This window comes from Poecilia formosa, unplaced genomic scaffold, assembly GCF_000485575.1.
Source record: "Poecilia formosa unplaced genomic scaffold, Poecilia_formosa-5.1.2 Scaffold135, whole genome shotgun sequence".
NCBI lineage: Eukaryota > Metazoa > Chordata > Actinopteri > Cyprinodontiformes > Poeciliidae > Poecilia > Poecilia formosa.
In genome coordinates, this window is record NW_006800074.1 from 135347 (window position 1) to 152563 (window position 17217).

Below are 17217 nucleotides of genomic sequence, written 5' to 3' on the forward strand. Positions count from 1 at the left end.
AAGATGTCAGGTATAAATAAAGTTTTTGTTTTGAAACAACCCAATGTCATTTTATACCTTGTTCAGTGTTCTGAGTGGTCAATATTATCATGCTGCGGCAAAACTGAACAGATTTTTTTGGGGAAACCTATAACAGACCTCAGTCTGCTTATGTCACTGAAAAGTACACAGCAGCTTTCCTCTACTCCTGATTACAAGAGTAGAATATTTGTGAACAAGACTCGCTATGAATCTAAGCGAGACTTGAGTCTTGACAGACTAAATCAACTCACTTGGGTCACCGTCTTTGGGATGACACTTACTTTCGTTACCATTGCGAGTCCAAGGAGATAGCTGATGAGACACATCCCTGCGATGAAGATCTCTCTGCGGTAACCCTTTCTAAGAACGGATGGATAGAGATCCACGATGGATGTGATCTGTCCTTCCACTTCAACAAACTGTTGGGACAAAGACTGCTATGAAGTTTTCAGTAAACACACAGATTAGAGGAACAAAGCTGTTGTTGTTGAGCTGTAATGACAGTTTAAACAAACTCCCCCCCTGCAAACATGGTTTGCTACAAAGCATGTCAGCAGATAAGAACAATGGATCAGTGTCTCAGACCACTTGACTGCTGACTTTTCTGGTCCAGTGTGTTGTAAGCTACTTATTATCTAAACAAAAATTCCCAGAGGGTCTGGATGCACAGAAAAACATTAATTCTGTGCAAAATACCAAACAAAAATACCAAACAAAAAAAAAAACAAAAACAAAACAGTTTTCATGCCACTGTTGCACGAAAACACATATTGTGTTTTCATGCAACAGTGGCATGAAAACACAATATGTAGCATTCAGAGCTGCAAATCTGCATGATGTCCACCCACAGACACACACTGACCCCAATTCTCCTATGAAAATAGCTGCACTTGCATGAGCATTTACATGTACTCAAATTTAGAGTGTCGGTTTGATCTTGCTCTTGGATGACCATGTCCAGGACTGACTTAGTACAGGGGTAGAATTACACTTGGAGGCAGGAAATGCGATACAGCTTGAGAAGCCCTCGGGCACGCATTTGTGTTTTGTCAACTTGGATTATCTTGTCCTAATCAAAGCTCTGCCTTTGCATCAAATGTGGAAGATTCGAATGCCTGCCATCGGGAGGAGCTTTACAAACAATATGTCTGGTGGAAAAGGTTTGTCAAACGTGCATATATATTCAGTGTATATGCAATCACATCAGTGTGTTAAAGCTGTTTTAATCCTTCTGCGGCAAAGTTAAGCAGGGCAGCAAAGTGCATTTGTTGGAGGATCAGATATCTGAAACCTTAGCGTGTTAGATATGAATCAGGGAAACACTGTGTGCAATTTACACTTCGGTCCAGGATGAAACAACCTACAGGACCTCAGAGGGGCAGGCATTAAACTCTGGGCACCAAACCAGTTAACATAATTATTCTGCTCACTGTCTCAATGATTGCAAACACCCTGACCTGGCTGTCGAGGCCCAGCAGCAGCAGCATGATGAAGAACAGGATGGCCCACAGGGTTGGCAGTGGCATCATGGACACAGCCTTAGGGTAGGCAATGAAGGCCAAGCCAGGACCTGGAAGGAGAACAGAGTGGGGATGTGGAGAAGGGGGCAAAGGACAGGATTAACACTTCTATCTGACTACAGGCTGGACTAATTACATGACGATATTTCTCTCTGGAAATAGGCATTTTCCTTGTCCAAATGCATAAAAATATATGGCCTCCTTCTAGAAGTATCATTAAGAAAAAAAATTATATGCACAATAAGACAGTGCTTGCAGGGGCTCTCCATGTCAAAGTGTCCCCAACATGTTAATGTACATTAGCAACACAAGCAAGTTTTGTGTTTTATGTCTTACATTCTGCATAATTTTCAACACTGACATTATGCAACAATTATCTAATGCATGCTTATTTTTAACCTCTTCTCATAGTCTAGCACATACATTATTGACATTTACGACTTTCTATGCAACATTCCTATGAGTCATGGTCTCTCCTTCAGGGTGACATCACTGCTATTCAGTCTGAACATTAGTTCACCTTTGTTGCATTTGACATTTGTCATTTTCTATGCTGCATGTTGGTACTTACTGTGAGCAATGGGAATGAGAAGAATCTGATAAGGCACAACTTAAATATACCACTTCAACAGCATGTTGTATTTAAAGCATCAGATACAGAGTCAGCAATTGAACCTCATTTGAACAGACAAGCAACAAGCACATATGTTTGCTTTCATCGCTAATTTTGTTCATGTGCTTTGATGTGTAGATTACAATGAAATCACAAAAATGATTCTTATCACTGGCAAAATTGGGTTGAATCTCAAAGCCAGTGTATTTAGACGTAAACATCAAGCAAACTTTAGCACATTACCTTTACAGCTCATGTACTGTGCCTTGCAAAAGTACTTAGACAACTTGAATTCTTCACATTTTGTCTCGTCACCATCACGAACTTCAACATATTTTATTGGTATTTAAAGTACAAATTAAATTGGAAGGATGCATGTTTTGTCATGCAAATCTGAAAAGTGTAGTGTTGATTTGTAGTCAGCCTCTCTCTGTCAATACTATGTGGAACTTTAAGATGTGCACATATTGAGACTGAAACTTTGTGAAATAGCTCAAGATCAGTCAGATTGCAGGAAGAGCATCAGTGAGCATCAATTTGAGACTGTAATTAAAAGCTATAATTGTACTGCGTTAATTCCACCAGATTTTAGTTAGGCGTATCACACTAAAATGTAAAGATGCACACCGCTCTTCAAGTTTGTAAAAATTTTTAAAACTATGTATCCTTTCTCTTCCACTTCACAGTTAAATGCTATTTTGCGTTGGTCTGTCACATAAAATACCAATAAAACACATAAAAAAATTCACTGTTGTAAAGCCACAAGTTGTGAAAAAGTTCAAACTGTTTGGACGGTTTTGCGAGGCACTGTAGAAAATACAGGAAGACAGCAACAGATCCAGTAGCATCCAACTCATTAGATCCAAAGCACAATGAAAGAAATAGGTTTACGTAGCAGTGCTGCTGGTCCAAAATATCAACCTCAGGGTGCAAGTTCCCATGAACAGCCAGATTCATTCAGTTCAGAGCCAATCTTCTTAGCAGTGTCCACTGGTCAGAAGGATATGGAGTTATTAAACTGCACACGCAGGATTATTGTGGGACAAGCTGATGATGGCGCTCCTTATTTGCAGCAGTTCATTGTGTAGCTTAAACACACAGCAGTTGACCAATGCGATGTTGTTTGTCCTCAGTAAACGGGGGACAAGCCATTTTATCTTTGAGGGTTTTATTCAAGGAGTGTGCAATTGCCGATACCTGTACTTTCTAGCGTCATTGAGTCCGAAACAGTGACAAAACTCTACGGATTACTCTCTTTTTTCTCTCTCTCTCCTTTAAAGTCGCCAAAGAATTTTACATTTCCAATTGTCTAATTGTTTTTTTTTTCTTTCGGCAGCAGCGCCCACCATCACTGCTGCCATCACACTGGACCCTCGTACCTGACTCTGCCACATCGGCAATGTCCACCCCTTGCTCTTGTGCCATGAAGCCCAGGACGGAAAATATTGCGAAGCCAGACACAAAACTGGTACCGCTGTTGAGGCCTCCCAGCAGCAAACAGTCCCTATGTCACACATATGTCATGGAGGTTGTTAATGAACACAGGTGGAACCGAAGTTCCCATTTTCTTTTCACGCAACCGACTCTCTGACAGAGCGTCGCTGTCGCTATCACAGTCCTGCTCCTCCCGGCAGAAACCCAGCTCACCTGTAGCAGTTGTATCTGTACTTGTTGTAGCTTCCCAGGGACGTCATGGCACCCAGGCAGATCGCGTAGGAGAAAAAGATCTGGGTTCCCGCATCAATCCACACCTGATGGGGACAGAAGAGATGTACGGCATTAATGCGATGGGAGGTTATAATGAAGTTCGCTTGGGTATCAAGATATGATTCCCCTAGAAGATCTTAATATAGACTTGTGTGCCACGCTCTGCTCCTAAGCAGCCATTTTAAAATGCTCTTTAATAGTATATGTTTTCTTTTCAGAGTAAAACCTTACACTTTTACTTTTTGCCCTAAACTTTGGTCATTTTTGAAACACAATAGGGAGTTGTGATTGGGTACCAGGATTACATAAAATAGCACAGTTCAAAGAAAACCTGTTGAGCTTTAGAAAGTCTTGGAACTACTGATAAATGTTATTTCAAAAAGATCATAAAAGAGTGTGGCTCCTTTAATGTATAATCCAAAGAAAACATTTTAGCACAGTACTGTCTGTTGTTCTGTAACTTTCACTTCCTGCTTTTTTCCAGCTGGTTTTCTTGTTATACTTGTTTACACCTTATCAAAATGTCTTGTTCTACTAAGAAATTTGCCCCTGTATTGTTCCTTTTCTGTGCTGTTTTGTTAGAAAGATGTGTGCTGAAAACCTGTAACACATTTTGAACATTGGTTTGTTTGGACTTTGTTAGAAGTCATTCGTCGTTTGTGTGTTTCTTTTTCATAAGTTTCATAATTGCTATGCCTATGTCTATGTCTATTGTTGCTTCTGACAGCTAATTAAGTGGCGCATGTGCGGTGCTCTTGTCAGTGCCACCATGGCACTGACAAGAATATTCCCTTCCCTGAATATTACATTTCCCTGAATATTACATTTCCAAGAACCAATCCAGAAGAAAAAAGTAAGACAGAATTTCAACACAGAAAGTGGTTGGACCCTCAGCAGCCTCTAGTTCAGATTGAATACTGCTGCTGTGCATAAAATACTTATCACTGCGGGTGTAAACTGTTTGCATGACCAGCACCAACTCTTCTCGGGTGTGATGTCATCCCAGATCCGATATGAGAACTTCAAATCAAACGGAATCAAACGGTGCATTAAACCCAGAAATGCACCCATAGCTTGTCCAGATATCAGAATCATCCCTTGAATAACTCTCTTCCTTTGATTAGCTATCAATATAATCAGTATAATAATTTTTCACTTTTTAAAATACAAAAAACTGAAAACTTGCTCCATATTGGTTGATAAACATTGACTTTCAGTATGCACTGTGATGCACTTTTTGAGTTTAATGAAAATCAAATGGAGCTTAGAGCTTTGATCAATAAATATTATTTTTTTATTTTGTATTTTTTCTTTTATTTGTCATTGTCCTTGGAAAAACTAAGCTGCTGATCAACTCTAAATTGGCAGATTAGCCCTAAAAAAGATATTCATACCTCTGAGGACGTGTCAGACTAGAACATGTCTTATAATTTTGTTGCAGTATATTTCTATTTGTTTCCAGTTTTTCTGCTAGGATGTAAGAGGGACTGTGAAAAAAATGTGTAAAATGATGTACAAATGTTTTCATTTCCTAATCTGTAAAAAAAGGTTGCATTAACATCCATCTCTGATTATTATGGGATGTGTTTGGAACCTACCTCTGGATCCTGGAGACGGGTCACGTCTGGGTAAAGATAAAACTTTATGCCCTCAGCTGCTCCGGGTAGGGTCACTCCACGCACAAGCAGGATGATTAGCATCACAAACGGAAACGTTGCCGTGACGTACACCACCTGCACAGGACAGAGACATTTTTTTGCTTAAAAATCTCTTCAAAACAGTTTTTAGCATACAGGGGCACAGACCATTCAAATATCTTACTTCAAGTTCCCTGATCCACTGTAATTAGCTCATATGAAGCTCTACACTTCCTCAACTGGTGTTTGGTCAAACAGTTTTATGGCTGTGCAATCTACTAAAGGATTTTGAGGTGCAAACAGCTCTTGAGTTAATAATTTTCCTCTTGTCCACCATAAATGTATTTCTTTCATCCAGACAGAATAGAAAACTGGACAAATCAGTAACACACATCTGTTTACACTGAAGCCTGACTGATGAAGAAGTAGCTTTCAGGACAACCTAAGGGTTGGTGTCTGATTGATCTTGTTCCCCAGCATGTTGTCTTTTCCCTTTTTCTAAGCAACTGTGTTTTCTTGCTGGCAAGGGTACAAAAACAAAGACCAAACAGCATCCAGGCAACACAATAACTACAGGAAGTGTGTCCACTTGCTTCAGCACTTACTTTCCCAGTGGACTTGACCCCTTTCCAGATACAGAAGAAGCAGATAACCCACACTGCCAGGAGACACAGAGCTAAGTCCCACTTTAGGGGCCCAATGTCCTCAATGCCGGTGGAGAGACTGAGGACGTTGCGTCTGCAGAGGAAACAAGGGTGCAGGACAGGTTAGAAGCAATCCAGGAGATGTGACACAGCAGGTGTTATTTTTAATAAACACTCAAGTATGTAGGTTAGCGTTAGAGGGATATGACAAGAAGCTATAAGTAGAGGAAAGGATATCAAACAGGCACATGTCCTGGCCTTCCTGTGTTGTTCAGCAGCTCTAGCATAGGAAACAACAGAGTGTAAAAGCCTTTGAAGCTGAAGCTCCTGTCACATTTAGAGGTGTGAGGAAGGAAATACAAATTCATATTTCATGGTGGGAATTTAATGTAATTTGTTGCAGGTTTTAGCTTCATTTATGACAATATAGGGCTGGAAACCGAGAACATTGCAGAACTACGTTGTGCAAGAAATGAGCCTGACCAAACATGTTTACGCAACAAAGATACAGAGGCAGTGTTACTTCAGTTTATTCACGTGCGTGAGCATGCGTGGGTGCGTGCATGTGTGCCTGCGTAAGCTGGCAGCTCTCTCAGTGAATACTCACTCCCAGAACTCGGTGACTGGGGAAGTAAAGTTAGTAATGTTGGCCGCCAGCCAGAGGGTCTTGTTCTTGCGGATCGTGTCCTCCACACAGTGTTCCGTGTTCCACGGCTGCTTGCATTTTGCCCAAGGAAGCTCGGGCTGAAAGCACTGGAAGAGGTAGTAGAGTCCCCAGGCCAAGATCACGATGTAGTAGATGTTCAGAAGAGAGACAATCACGATAGAAGCGTAGCCGATACCTGCAGGATTTTCAAAGAAGCATTTCCTTATTAAAAAAAACCTGCTGGAAAAAATGGCACAGGATAAATCTGTGTGCAACTTTTTTAGTACTTTGATATATAGACATAGAAAATGTGAGAAGTGTGAAATAAATATAGATACATGTACTTCAGTAGAGTCCCCAGTAGCTACTGATGGGGACTCTGCTGAGTCTACTCTACTGAGTCCCCATCAGTAGCTAATGATGGGGACTAGCTTCAGAGCTACTTCTCTGGAGTAGCTTCACAACTTCAGAGAAGATAGGAAATAATAACTTTAGTCACAAACTTCAAATGAGATAAACACCTTCAAGTTTTTCACCATGAACCATTGACAGACTGTCATTTATCACGTGCTTTGTCGGCCATAAAATAAAGCAAATACTTAGAATAAGGAGCATAATTCTCTAAGAAGGAGCTGTCCTTTCCAAGAAGGTACCTGCATGTCTTATTTTTTACCTAAAGCCAACTTCACAACTTCTGGAATATTGCTGGAGATCCAAAGGCTGAAGACTTCTCAAAACAACGATCTGTGATGTCAAGAGATGCAGCCGGATGAGCTTTATTTAAACTGCAGCGGCTGGCTGTAATAGCTAACTAAAAACGGAGGTAAATGTCCTCAGCTTGAATGGACTTTCAACTGTAGCGTCCTTGGCGTATTTCTGTTATTTATAGATGACTTTGCTTCAAACTTGAACACTGAACTCCCCAACCAACCTCCCCACCCTGTCTGTACTCATCCACCACTCTGGAGTATTTTTAAACTTATCTTCTACGTCACCACCACACCCACCTCCTCATTCCCGCATACCGATTGCAAACTGATGAATAAGTCTGTGCCGTGGCAGGTGTGCCTGCACTTGGCTTTGTGTAGAGGAGCTGTGGGGAAAAAGAATCCTGGATTCCCAGTGTGCTTTGATCAATGAAAACAGGAAACACCTGATTTCTTGCTTCAGTCTTTCTGCATCCGTAAGACACAGGGCTGTGAAGCTTTTTTTTTTGTCATTTTATGCAATGTCTCTCATGTGGACATGACTAACTGTGTCACAGCAGCTAATGGGGCGTGGTGTGCTGCTACTGCTTCTCTACAGCTGTCCCTCGAAGTTAAAAGGGGCCACATAAACGCAGCAAGAGGACAAACAGTGTGCACAAGGCACGTGTCAGTGTGAAATTCTCACAGTGTGACATACGTGAGTAAAAATACCGCAAAATGCCATTTTGCGTTTGTGCTCTTTGTAGTGAAACGCAAGTAAAACAATCTGATAGTGACTGGCTAATTAGTTGCGTTATCTTCTCACGTAGCTGGCCTGCATTCAACGGGCAGACTGCTTTTAGTTGGCGAAAAGTCATTTTAAGACAGTGTTTCTTTAATTTCCACCCCTTGAAATCAAAGTCTTCTTTCAGCCAGCTGACCCACCAACAGGTGGGGGAGGGGCCCCTGGATAAAATTGTCCTTATCTGACATTGAAAGAAGCTTAAACCTTAGAAACAATGTGAAATCATTGCTTCTAAGTAAATCTTTGATTTACAAATAATTTACAAATAATTTACAAATAATTATTATTCTTAATAATTGATTATTCTATTCATTACTCTGACGAATAATTTGATTAATCATTTCAACTGGGTTTCAGAAAATGCAGTATTTATGATTCTACCAACTGAAACTTCTTGTTTTTTTTTTGTTATTTAAGATTGATCAGTCTCTGTTTTGTCCTTATTTAACCCAACTGCCCATTTCTCCACTTTAATTTCACAACCAAACAGAAAGCAACGACGTCTTTTGTCTATTTAACACAAAGAATTGCTCAAGGATGCAAAGAGGAACAAGGGAAATTGAGCCAAGAAGATGCATCACATGAGATGACGGCTCTGCAAAGAAACGTTGTGATTCATTTTTCTAACAGTTCATTTCTAAGGTAACTATAAACAAGATCCATCATGTTCAATTAACTGAATTTAATCTATGGTTTGAACATTAATGTGGACCAGCATTGAGAAAAAGGATGAAGAATGAGCACAAGATGTGTTTGTCCACATGCTATATTGTGGCCTCAGATTAATTGCTTTTAGAGGTTTCACATAAGACAACTTTAGGTAAAAAGTTGGATTTATATGGATAATGGATGTACGGGACCAATTCTTTGAATATCGCTAGATAGCCAGCTAAAGGGACACGTGCACATGATTGAGTTTTCTGTAGGTGTGGGTATGTTCGTTTGTGTATTTGGACCAACCAGTAAAGATGGGGCAGAGCTTGGCCCAGCAGGTTATCCCCCCCTCAGAGGTGTACTGACCGAGCGCCACCTCCAAGAAAAACACAGGCAGCCCACCTCCGAAAAGGAAGATGAAGTAGGGGATGAGGAATGCACCTTGGAAGAAACACAGGGGAATGATGTCAAAGTAAGTCATTTTTGACCGATGAAACCCTTTAAAGTGCAACTTGCATCTGAACCTACCGCCACCATTTTTATAACAAAGATAAGGAAATCGCCACACGTTTCCTAATCCAACAAAGCCTCCGGCCACGGACAGGACAAAGTCGAGCTTACTGGCCCACTTCTCCCTCTGAGGAACTTTTCCTTCAGCCTCGTCCTCAGGTCGGGTGCCTGGGCTCTTCCCGGGTGAAGGTTTGAGGGTGTCCTTATGGAAGTCCTTTAGGCATTGGAGCTTCTCTTTTGATGCCATGCTGGGCAAAACAAAAGGAAAACATGCTAATCATGGAATCAATGAAAGGAGACTCAGAGGTGAGAGGGATAACAGCAGACAGGGAGCGGCATTAACACAGATAATACTGTTCCCTGAATGCCTAGCGGCATGCTGTGTGAGCACATGAGATGCAGAGCAATGCTGGTAATCCCTCTAATCTGAGAAACCAATGTATGAAGGTCATTCAGACGGAACATTGGGAAGTTTGAGACAGAACAAAAGTGAATCAGCAGAATATTATTTGTTTGGCCATCCTTCATAAATAACACCATCTCACAGTGAAACGGATCCAAAGTATTTTCTAGAATATTATTTAAGGTATTCAAGTCAGGATACTGTGACTGAGGGGAGGAAAAAAGACAGGCTTTTAGTACCTGCCCTGAACCTGAGGGGAAAATATCTCCTGCTCGCAATGACTTAGGCCAATTTTAAGCTGTAAAATATTCCTCCCACATCCCCAAAGCTGTGGCTGCTTTCAGGAAGCTACTACAGCTTAAGTTCACTTTAGTGTTTACACTGTAAACCGCCTTTCCAAGAAAGACGAGCTTCGTTATTCCTGACCAGGGTGTCGGATTTCCCCACATGATCCTGACGAGAGAAAGAAACCTCAACAAGAAGAGGCAAGACTGAAAATAACCAAAGTTCTCAGCTTGAGTAAGGAATAAAAGAGGGGTGCAAAGGTTATATTCAAGGTTTCTTTAGAGAGAAACAAAGCAAGGGAGACTTCCTTCTCTTTTGTCACAAATACAGAAGTCAGCAGAGCAACACTAAGTGCTTCCTCTTAACTCAATGTTTACCACCAAATGAATGTCAACTCCGGAAACTCAGACAAAAGAGCACATTCAGAAAAGAAAAGCAAGCAAGGAGATGATCCAACCATAAACTGATGATAACTTGAAACCACATTTCTATAAATAGCACACAAAAAAATCATTCAGTCAAAAAGTAATTATCCCCCCTCTCATGAATGGACACTTTGACCAGAAAACCAGCTCTCACATTCCCACCGGGATCCCTGTGCCTCCTTGGTTAATTGGCACTGCGTTGCACTCCGTGTCCCGTCATTTTCAGGGATTTCTCCCTTTTTGTTGTGCATGACAAGTCAACTCGAACCGCTTTGCATTCTCAAACCTGCTTACGTAACTGGATCAGTTCTCGCACAGACTCTGTTTCTCATCCTGTTTGCTTTCCTCCTTATCCCTTTCTCTCCGTTTCCACTCGCCCTGCTCAGTGTGTACGCCTCCACCTGCCTGCTTGCCATTTCGAAGCTGTCAGAGAAACCTTAGTACAGGCCATTTCTGTGACTCAACTCAGATTTGATTCAGAAGCGGATTTTTTATTTATTTATATTTTTTTTTTACCGTACCAACAGAAAAACATTACACTGCTTCAATTCTTTCTTTCAGTCAAAGACAAAGTAAACATTTAACAAACAGCATCAACAATATAATTGACGTGCTTTTTAATTTAGGCTATTTTTAACTTATACAGATAGGAAAATGAGCACATGCAAACTCAATAAAAATGCAAAAACTTACATTTCCTTCATGGCTGCGGCTATGTATAGTGATCCTCTCTCTCAGCTGTCACCATTCCTCTGTACTGAATGCCTTTATGCACACACGGGTCACAAGAAGTGGAGCTGACAGCACAGCCCGCCCCTTGGCTAAAGACAATTAAATCCAAAGTAGAGATTGGACACAGCCGTACTGTGACAGTCAACCCAGGTACCAACGTAGGAGACTGTAAATTTCCACTACTCCCTACCCTCAAACATATAAACACACACACACACATACGCACACACGTACACACAGTGCAGAGTGGTGGTGTGGAGGCTGGGTGAGTGAATGTCTCACAAACAGACACACACACACACACACACACTTCTTATTCATGTTGAAGACACAGAGGACATTTCAGAGGAGAAGAAGGGCTGAGCTGCTCCTTTACTGTGGGTGGGCTTTGATTTATGATCTGCTGTAAAAAAAAGAAAAAAAAGAGGATGCCCTTAGAGTTTGGGTATTTTCTGCATATTCTAACAAACAGAAACAGAAACACAAAACTTTCATATCAAACCCTTCCTTTACGAGGCACAGTTATAGCAATGCCAGTTTTTTTTTTCTTCTTTATCCGTGCTCTTGCGACATGTGTTATCTAGGAAATATAAACAAGGACTGTATCAACTTATAACAAAGCCTAATACGGCAATGTGTCCTCTCTGTTTGTCCATGGTTACTGCTCAGAGAGTTCACAATGGTTGTCTAAAGGCTGCTGACATGTAGCAGTCAGTTAACAGCTGAAAGATTCCTCTGCAGGCAAGGTTAAGCAGACGGCAAAAAATCAGCAGAAATGAAAGCTTAAACACCTCCAAGTCAGTATGTGCCCAAGTCATGGCGTTACATTGTAGAGGAAACGTATTTACCGCCTTTGAGCTTTTCCGTTTTTTTTTTTTTTTTGTTTTTTAAAAAAAAAAAAATTGAAGGTGCTAGTATGGTGCGCTCTATAGTCCGAAAAATACGGTAATTGGTTTTTTTTGTTTTTTTTTCTCTCTTTAGTGCTTCAGATGATCAAGCAAGATTAAAATCAGAAAACATGAGCAAACACAAAATGTGGTTTTCAAATGATGACTATTTGGCAACAACAACAACAAAAACTAGTTTATACATAATCTCTTTGTGATTTAGCAAATTGTTTTGGAAAGCTCAGGAAAACTTTACAAGTCCATCCAGGCCTGAATGTTGCCCGACCTGGAGCAGTGAAATACCTGCTGAGCAGAACTTGTCTTACACCGTGAAACAGGATGAAGATCTTAAGATGCAACACATCATGTGAGGAGCTGTAAGAAATCCAAGGACACATGGAAAATAAAAAGTCCTTGACATCTATCAATCTGGAGAGGGTTACAAGACCATTTTTAAGGCAGTGAACCACAGCGACGGTACACAAACAAAGAAAACTTGAGGAACAGAACCGCTGCCACCAAGGTTTATGGGACTATTGCTTCTCCATACAGAACCAGGTTGGTCTGAATATATTTATTCCTTTAGTAAATTAAATCATTTTGAAACATTAAAATTATAATTCTTCTCAAAGGCTCAAGCTTCAAAGGCTGGCCGCTGGGAACTATTTGTTACACACCTCCAGCTGAAAAAAAATCCAACAAGCCTTGAGGGGTTTACCTGCTGGGGGCGCGGATTTGGGTTACCTGCCTGCCAATCATACGATGAACACAAGAGACCAAACAGAGGCCGGAGAAGTAGGTTAAGATTCCACCACTCATCATCGCATATAAGCCTGTAAATGTCTTACTTCATTAGACCTACTTCCCAAAGGTGAACAAAACAAACGTTTATCTCTGTATTTATCACTTCTGGTTGTGAAACTACATCTGGAAAAACACAACCAATACTACTTATGTATTTCCTCCACATCATGGTCTGAAGTCTGAACACACTAAAAACGGTCACAGCAGATATTTCAAAAGGATCAAACACATTCAAGGACTGCTGTCTTATCAGGTATAAACACAGAGAAGCCTGGTTCAAAGGCCAAACCTGCGCTTTTTTTTTTTTTTTTTTTATTGCTGAAACGTTTACTCAGGCTGGGCTTACTGAAAGGTTAAAACATGTTAGTCTTTCAGCGGAAGTCTGACAGAAATGAAAATAAGGGTCCAGTGAAAGACAACAGAACTGTTGCCATCAGCACGTAAACGCACATCCGCCTGCAGCCACAGCAATGTACAGATCCGGTTGGAATGTCACACAGCAATGGTTCAAAGACATTTTAAAATGTTAAGCAGTTTTAAAGTTATTTTTCATATTCTAAATTATACCCCACTGCTCATATGATGCTTCATAGTTTGTATATGAGACAGGGCAAGAATCGAAGAACACAAATATGAGGAGAAAATAAATCCTTTTTTTATTAAAATGAGTCAAATTAAAATCATTCAGACACACAAGGTGACACATAAACTTTCATATTCATTTTGAAGTGAAGACATTGCACAAGTGAATGGAAACATTTACTTAGATTATTTGCATGGTGGGCCCGCACTCTTCAGATCCACAATCATGTTCTGCCTTCCTTACAATGTAAACCTGCATTTTAACACTGTTAACAGTGTTTTTATGAAGCAGCCAACCAATTGCCTGGAGTTTATGTGGTTTCACCCACAGAGAACAAAAGACCTGTCAGCACGGCAACTGAATACTGACGTTAGGGGGAAACAGGAAAGTGACTGGGAGGCAAAAAAATGCAGGTTCAAGCACACTGTGCTTGTTTGCGCAACAAATCTTGAATCTAAAGTAGTTGGGCAATGCATGAAAGTTTATTTAACTTACAACACGTTAGAATAGCAGGTAGATCAACAAAAAAAAAAACCTTACATGATGAGGAAATTCATAGTAATTTCCAAAGACAAATGTGCGGTCCGCTTAGCCTCTGCTTCACAAAGCTACATCATTTTAGCAAAGTATTTGATTCTTGTTTACATAAGTAAGTTTTTATTTCTCACCCTAAAATTCGACACTAATCCCAATTGAAACATTCAAGCATCATAAAAATGATTCAGTGTTTTATGTTGCGACATAAAACAGACATCCATTAAGCCATCACAGTTTGTGAATCACTTTCACACGGCTTACTGCTTCATGACTACAGGTGATTTTGTGTTGTGGAAACATAGCAACGTGCTTTTTCCTGCATACACCACCTTGAGCGCTTTTAGGACGTAGGAGACACTAAGTAATCTTTGACCTAGGACCAATGCATGCTAAGAGTATTCTCACCCCACATTTTTGAAAACTTAATTTAAATTCAGCAACTATGTTAAATTTCTTTCTGAACTCAGCAGAAACATCTATCGTATCCATTTGGGAGTGAATGTTTGCAGAAATATCAACAGTATTGTAGGCACAAATCTTTAAGTTTCTCTCTGGGTAAGTTAACTTCTTAAATCACCTTATTACTAGTTAGTCAACATCTGTATAATTTGTGTCACCAGACAGGTCAGGAATAAAGCTGAAGAAAACCTTAAAAAGTATTGAAAACCAATGACTTACTTTATAATGAACATTTGTGGGTTTTAACATAAACAAAGATCCAAGGACAATGAACAAAGCCGACTACTGTTGCTGCTTCAAGTCATGTGACTAGGACAAAACTTTTCACTTGACCCATGCAGGAAGGATCCAGGGTTACCTACTTTCCTGAATTCTGATGCTTTAATGACCTTCTCTTATTTTGTACAATAAATCGTAAAAGAAACAAAAATATCCAAGGAGTCAGATACGCTTATTTCTCAACCAATGGTGGATTTACCAGGTCAAAGTCTTTGGTGATCAAACAGACACATTGAACATCGTGGACAATGTTCAAAAGCAAGAAACTCAATTTATGTTTATTGCAGCAAAAAAAAAGTGGAGATTTACAATTTACTAAAGCTGGCACCTGCCCTATAAAGGCCAAAAACACTGATTCCTTTTAACGTCTTCACATAATCAAAAAGCTCTAAGGGATTACTTTAAGTTTATCCCCAGTTCTGTTTGTTTAAACAATATTATAAAGAGAAACTCCAAATCCAAACAGTCCACTTATAAAGAGTCTATTATGTGTGAAACCAGACAGAATGTCGACCCAGCAGTGTCTCAGAGACACAAAAGCTCTGATTATTAGGTAAACATTAGAATGGAAGTTTATGAACTAAAATTAAAGAAAGAAACTGTTAGGAGTCTACTTAGAGCCTGAGCCTATTAAAGAAGGTCATAGTGTAACTCACCAAATCCCATGTACTCTGAGTCACTCTGTATGTGTCTCAACAAGATTTCTACTGGAAACTTTTGATTGAGTTTCTTCAACTCAATAATTCCCTAAAATGAATTTTTGTGGTGAGTACATGTTGCGTAAATGTAATTCATGTAAAACTTTTCCAAAAGTCTTGCAAATAGACATTGGTTCAAGGGTTTTAATTTTAGTGTACCAAAATCAGACCAAAGTTATCATTGTACCTTTCATCCTCAGCAGATCAAGTTAAAGGTTGTAACTGTAGATTGTTCAGCAGTCCTCCTTTTTGTTTACATCTGAAGAGTTCGAGACCAGAGGTTGACTTGGACAGATTTAGCTCGTCTGTTCTTAGAGGTCTGTCTAAGGGCAGGACAGTCACATGGTGACTCTGTAATCCTGTCTCACATGCAGACGCCGTTGTTATCTCTTCAGAGCTGACAATGTCCGATGCCAAACATGCTGGTAAGCATGAGATCAAACCATCCACAAACACTGAAGAAGGAGGGAAAACAAAGGGTGGCTGATGCAGTAAAAATGTATCAGATCCGCATCTGATGGACACAACTTTTAAAGGAATCCGGAAGATCCCAGAATGTCGTGTTTCTGTGACGTAATGTAGGTTATCTTTACTAAGCTTTGTCAGAGAACCAGCTGTCTTGGACAAAGCTGACTAATGCGACCACTGCTCGCTTGCTCGTCTTTGCCCTGGCTGCTAATGCTCAAGAGAGCATGTAAGGCTTAATCCCATATTACCGTGGCTATGTTAAGTGTAAGGCCCTGACAGTGACACTTCCAAAGCAGAACCTAGAGGAAAGCAGAGACATAAACAGCATACCAGCTTAATAAACATGAGCTTGAGTCAGGGTTAAAGAAACCTCAGGGTGCTGAAAGGATGCAGCAGTAATATGATGGAACCCTCTCTTTTTAAAATACAGTTACATCTTCACAGGGTGAAAAACATACACTATAATATTTCCATGAATGTTAGTGTTGAATTTAATCTTTTCAGGTAGAATTTGTGGGTTGCTGTGTTGTTTAAATTGATTATGACTATTATTAAACTTCAACTTTAAAAATGAGGCAAAATGAAGTAAAAGTAGAATTTACAAAACAAAATATGTTCTTTTAAGTTGTGCATCACCTGAATAAAATCCTGAAACAGGATTTTTAAAAATATATATCATACATTTATTTAAACAACAATAGAGATGATGCCAAAATGACATTATTTGCAGCAATTCTCTCCAAAAAGTGATATTGTATATTTTATTTGACATTTGTCTTGCACAATTTTCTTACATGGATTCAAATTTTTGGGACAAATAAAATACAATTTATAACTTAATTCTACCTATTAATGCTCCACCTATGGTTAGAGAGCTCAGATAACTCTCACACAACAGGCTTTTTAGATTTTTAGAACTACTTTTTATTGCGAAGTTAATATTTTTCCTAACTTGTGGCCCCCAATAACTATTAGGAGAAACAAAAATAGCTACATCTGGACAAACTGAAAACAAATCGGTATTCTGCATATATGAATGTATTCTGCATATCGGTATTCTGTACTCTTGCAGCAGAGCTCATGTTATCAACTTTCTGTCTGGCCTCATGTAGTCATTTCCATCTGCTCTGGTATCTTATGAACGCTACGTGTGAGCTGCATAAAGAGGGTCACTGAGATGAACATGTTGTTGTGCAGGAGAACAGATGGTGTGA

General features: G+C 39.9%; 1 protein-coding gene and 1 long non-coding RNA gene across 5 annotated transcripts; both read right to left on the bottom strand.

Moving 5' to 3' along the window:
- Window positions 1-147: 147 nt before the first annotated feature.
- LOC103145023 (sodium- and chloride-dependent taurine transporter-like) lies at window positions 148-11496 on the bottom strand. Of its 4 annotated transcripts, none has more exons than XM_007562243.2 (10): window positions 11250-11489; window positions 9462-9691; window positions 9240-9374; window positions 6750-6984; window positions 6104-6236; window positions 5460-5594; window positions 3802-3905; window positions 3534-3658; window positions 1479-1591; window positions 148-440 (listed from the first exon to the last, which is right to left on the bottom strand). In XM_007562243.2, the coding sequence occupies exons 1-10, from the start codon at window positions 11258-11260 to the stop codon at window positions 264-266; spliced, it is 1398 nt and encodes a 465-aa protein (XP_007562305.1). In that variant the 5' UTR covers window positions 11261-11489; the 3' UTR covers window positions 148-263. The 4 variants fall into 4 exon arrangements, with proteins under 4 accessions (XP_007562305.1, XP_016531994.1, XP_007562308.1 ...); XM_016676508.1 differs by lacking the exon at window positions 11250-11489 and adding an exon at window positions 10711-10879; XM_007562246.2 differs by lacking the exons at window positions 148-440; window positions 3534-3658 and having other exon boundaries at window positions 11250-11496.
- LOC107837346 (uncharacterized) lies at window positions 7999-9233 on the bottom strand. The gene is made up of 2 exons (XR_001663366.1): window positions 8596-9233; window positions 7999-8520 (listed from the first exon to the last, which is right to left on the bottom strand). It is a non-coding gene; the product is annotated as an uncharacterized LOC107837346 (long non-coding RNA).
- Window positions 11497-17217: the final 5721 nt, after the last annotated feature.

Bases quoted from the DNA above. Each gene is read 5' to 3' on its own strand.
- LOC103145023 (XM_007562243.2), bottom strand. The intron at 5,595-6,103 runs GTAAGTGCTGAA...TGTCCTGTGCAG, and splicing joins GGGTCAAGTCCACTGGGAAA to GTGGTGTACGTCACGGCAAC. The intron at 3,906-5,459 runs GTAGGTTCCAAA...TGTCCCCATCAG, and splicing joins CCCGTCTCCAGGATCCAGAG to GTGTGGATTGATGCGGGAAC.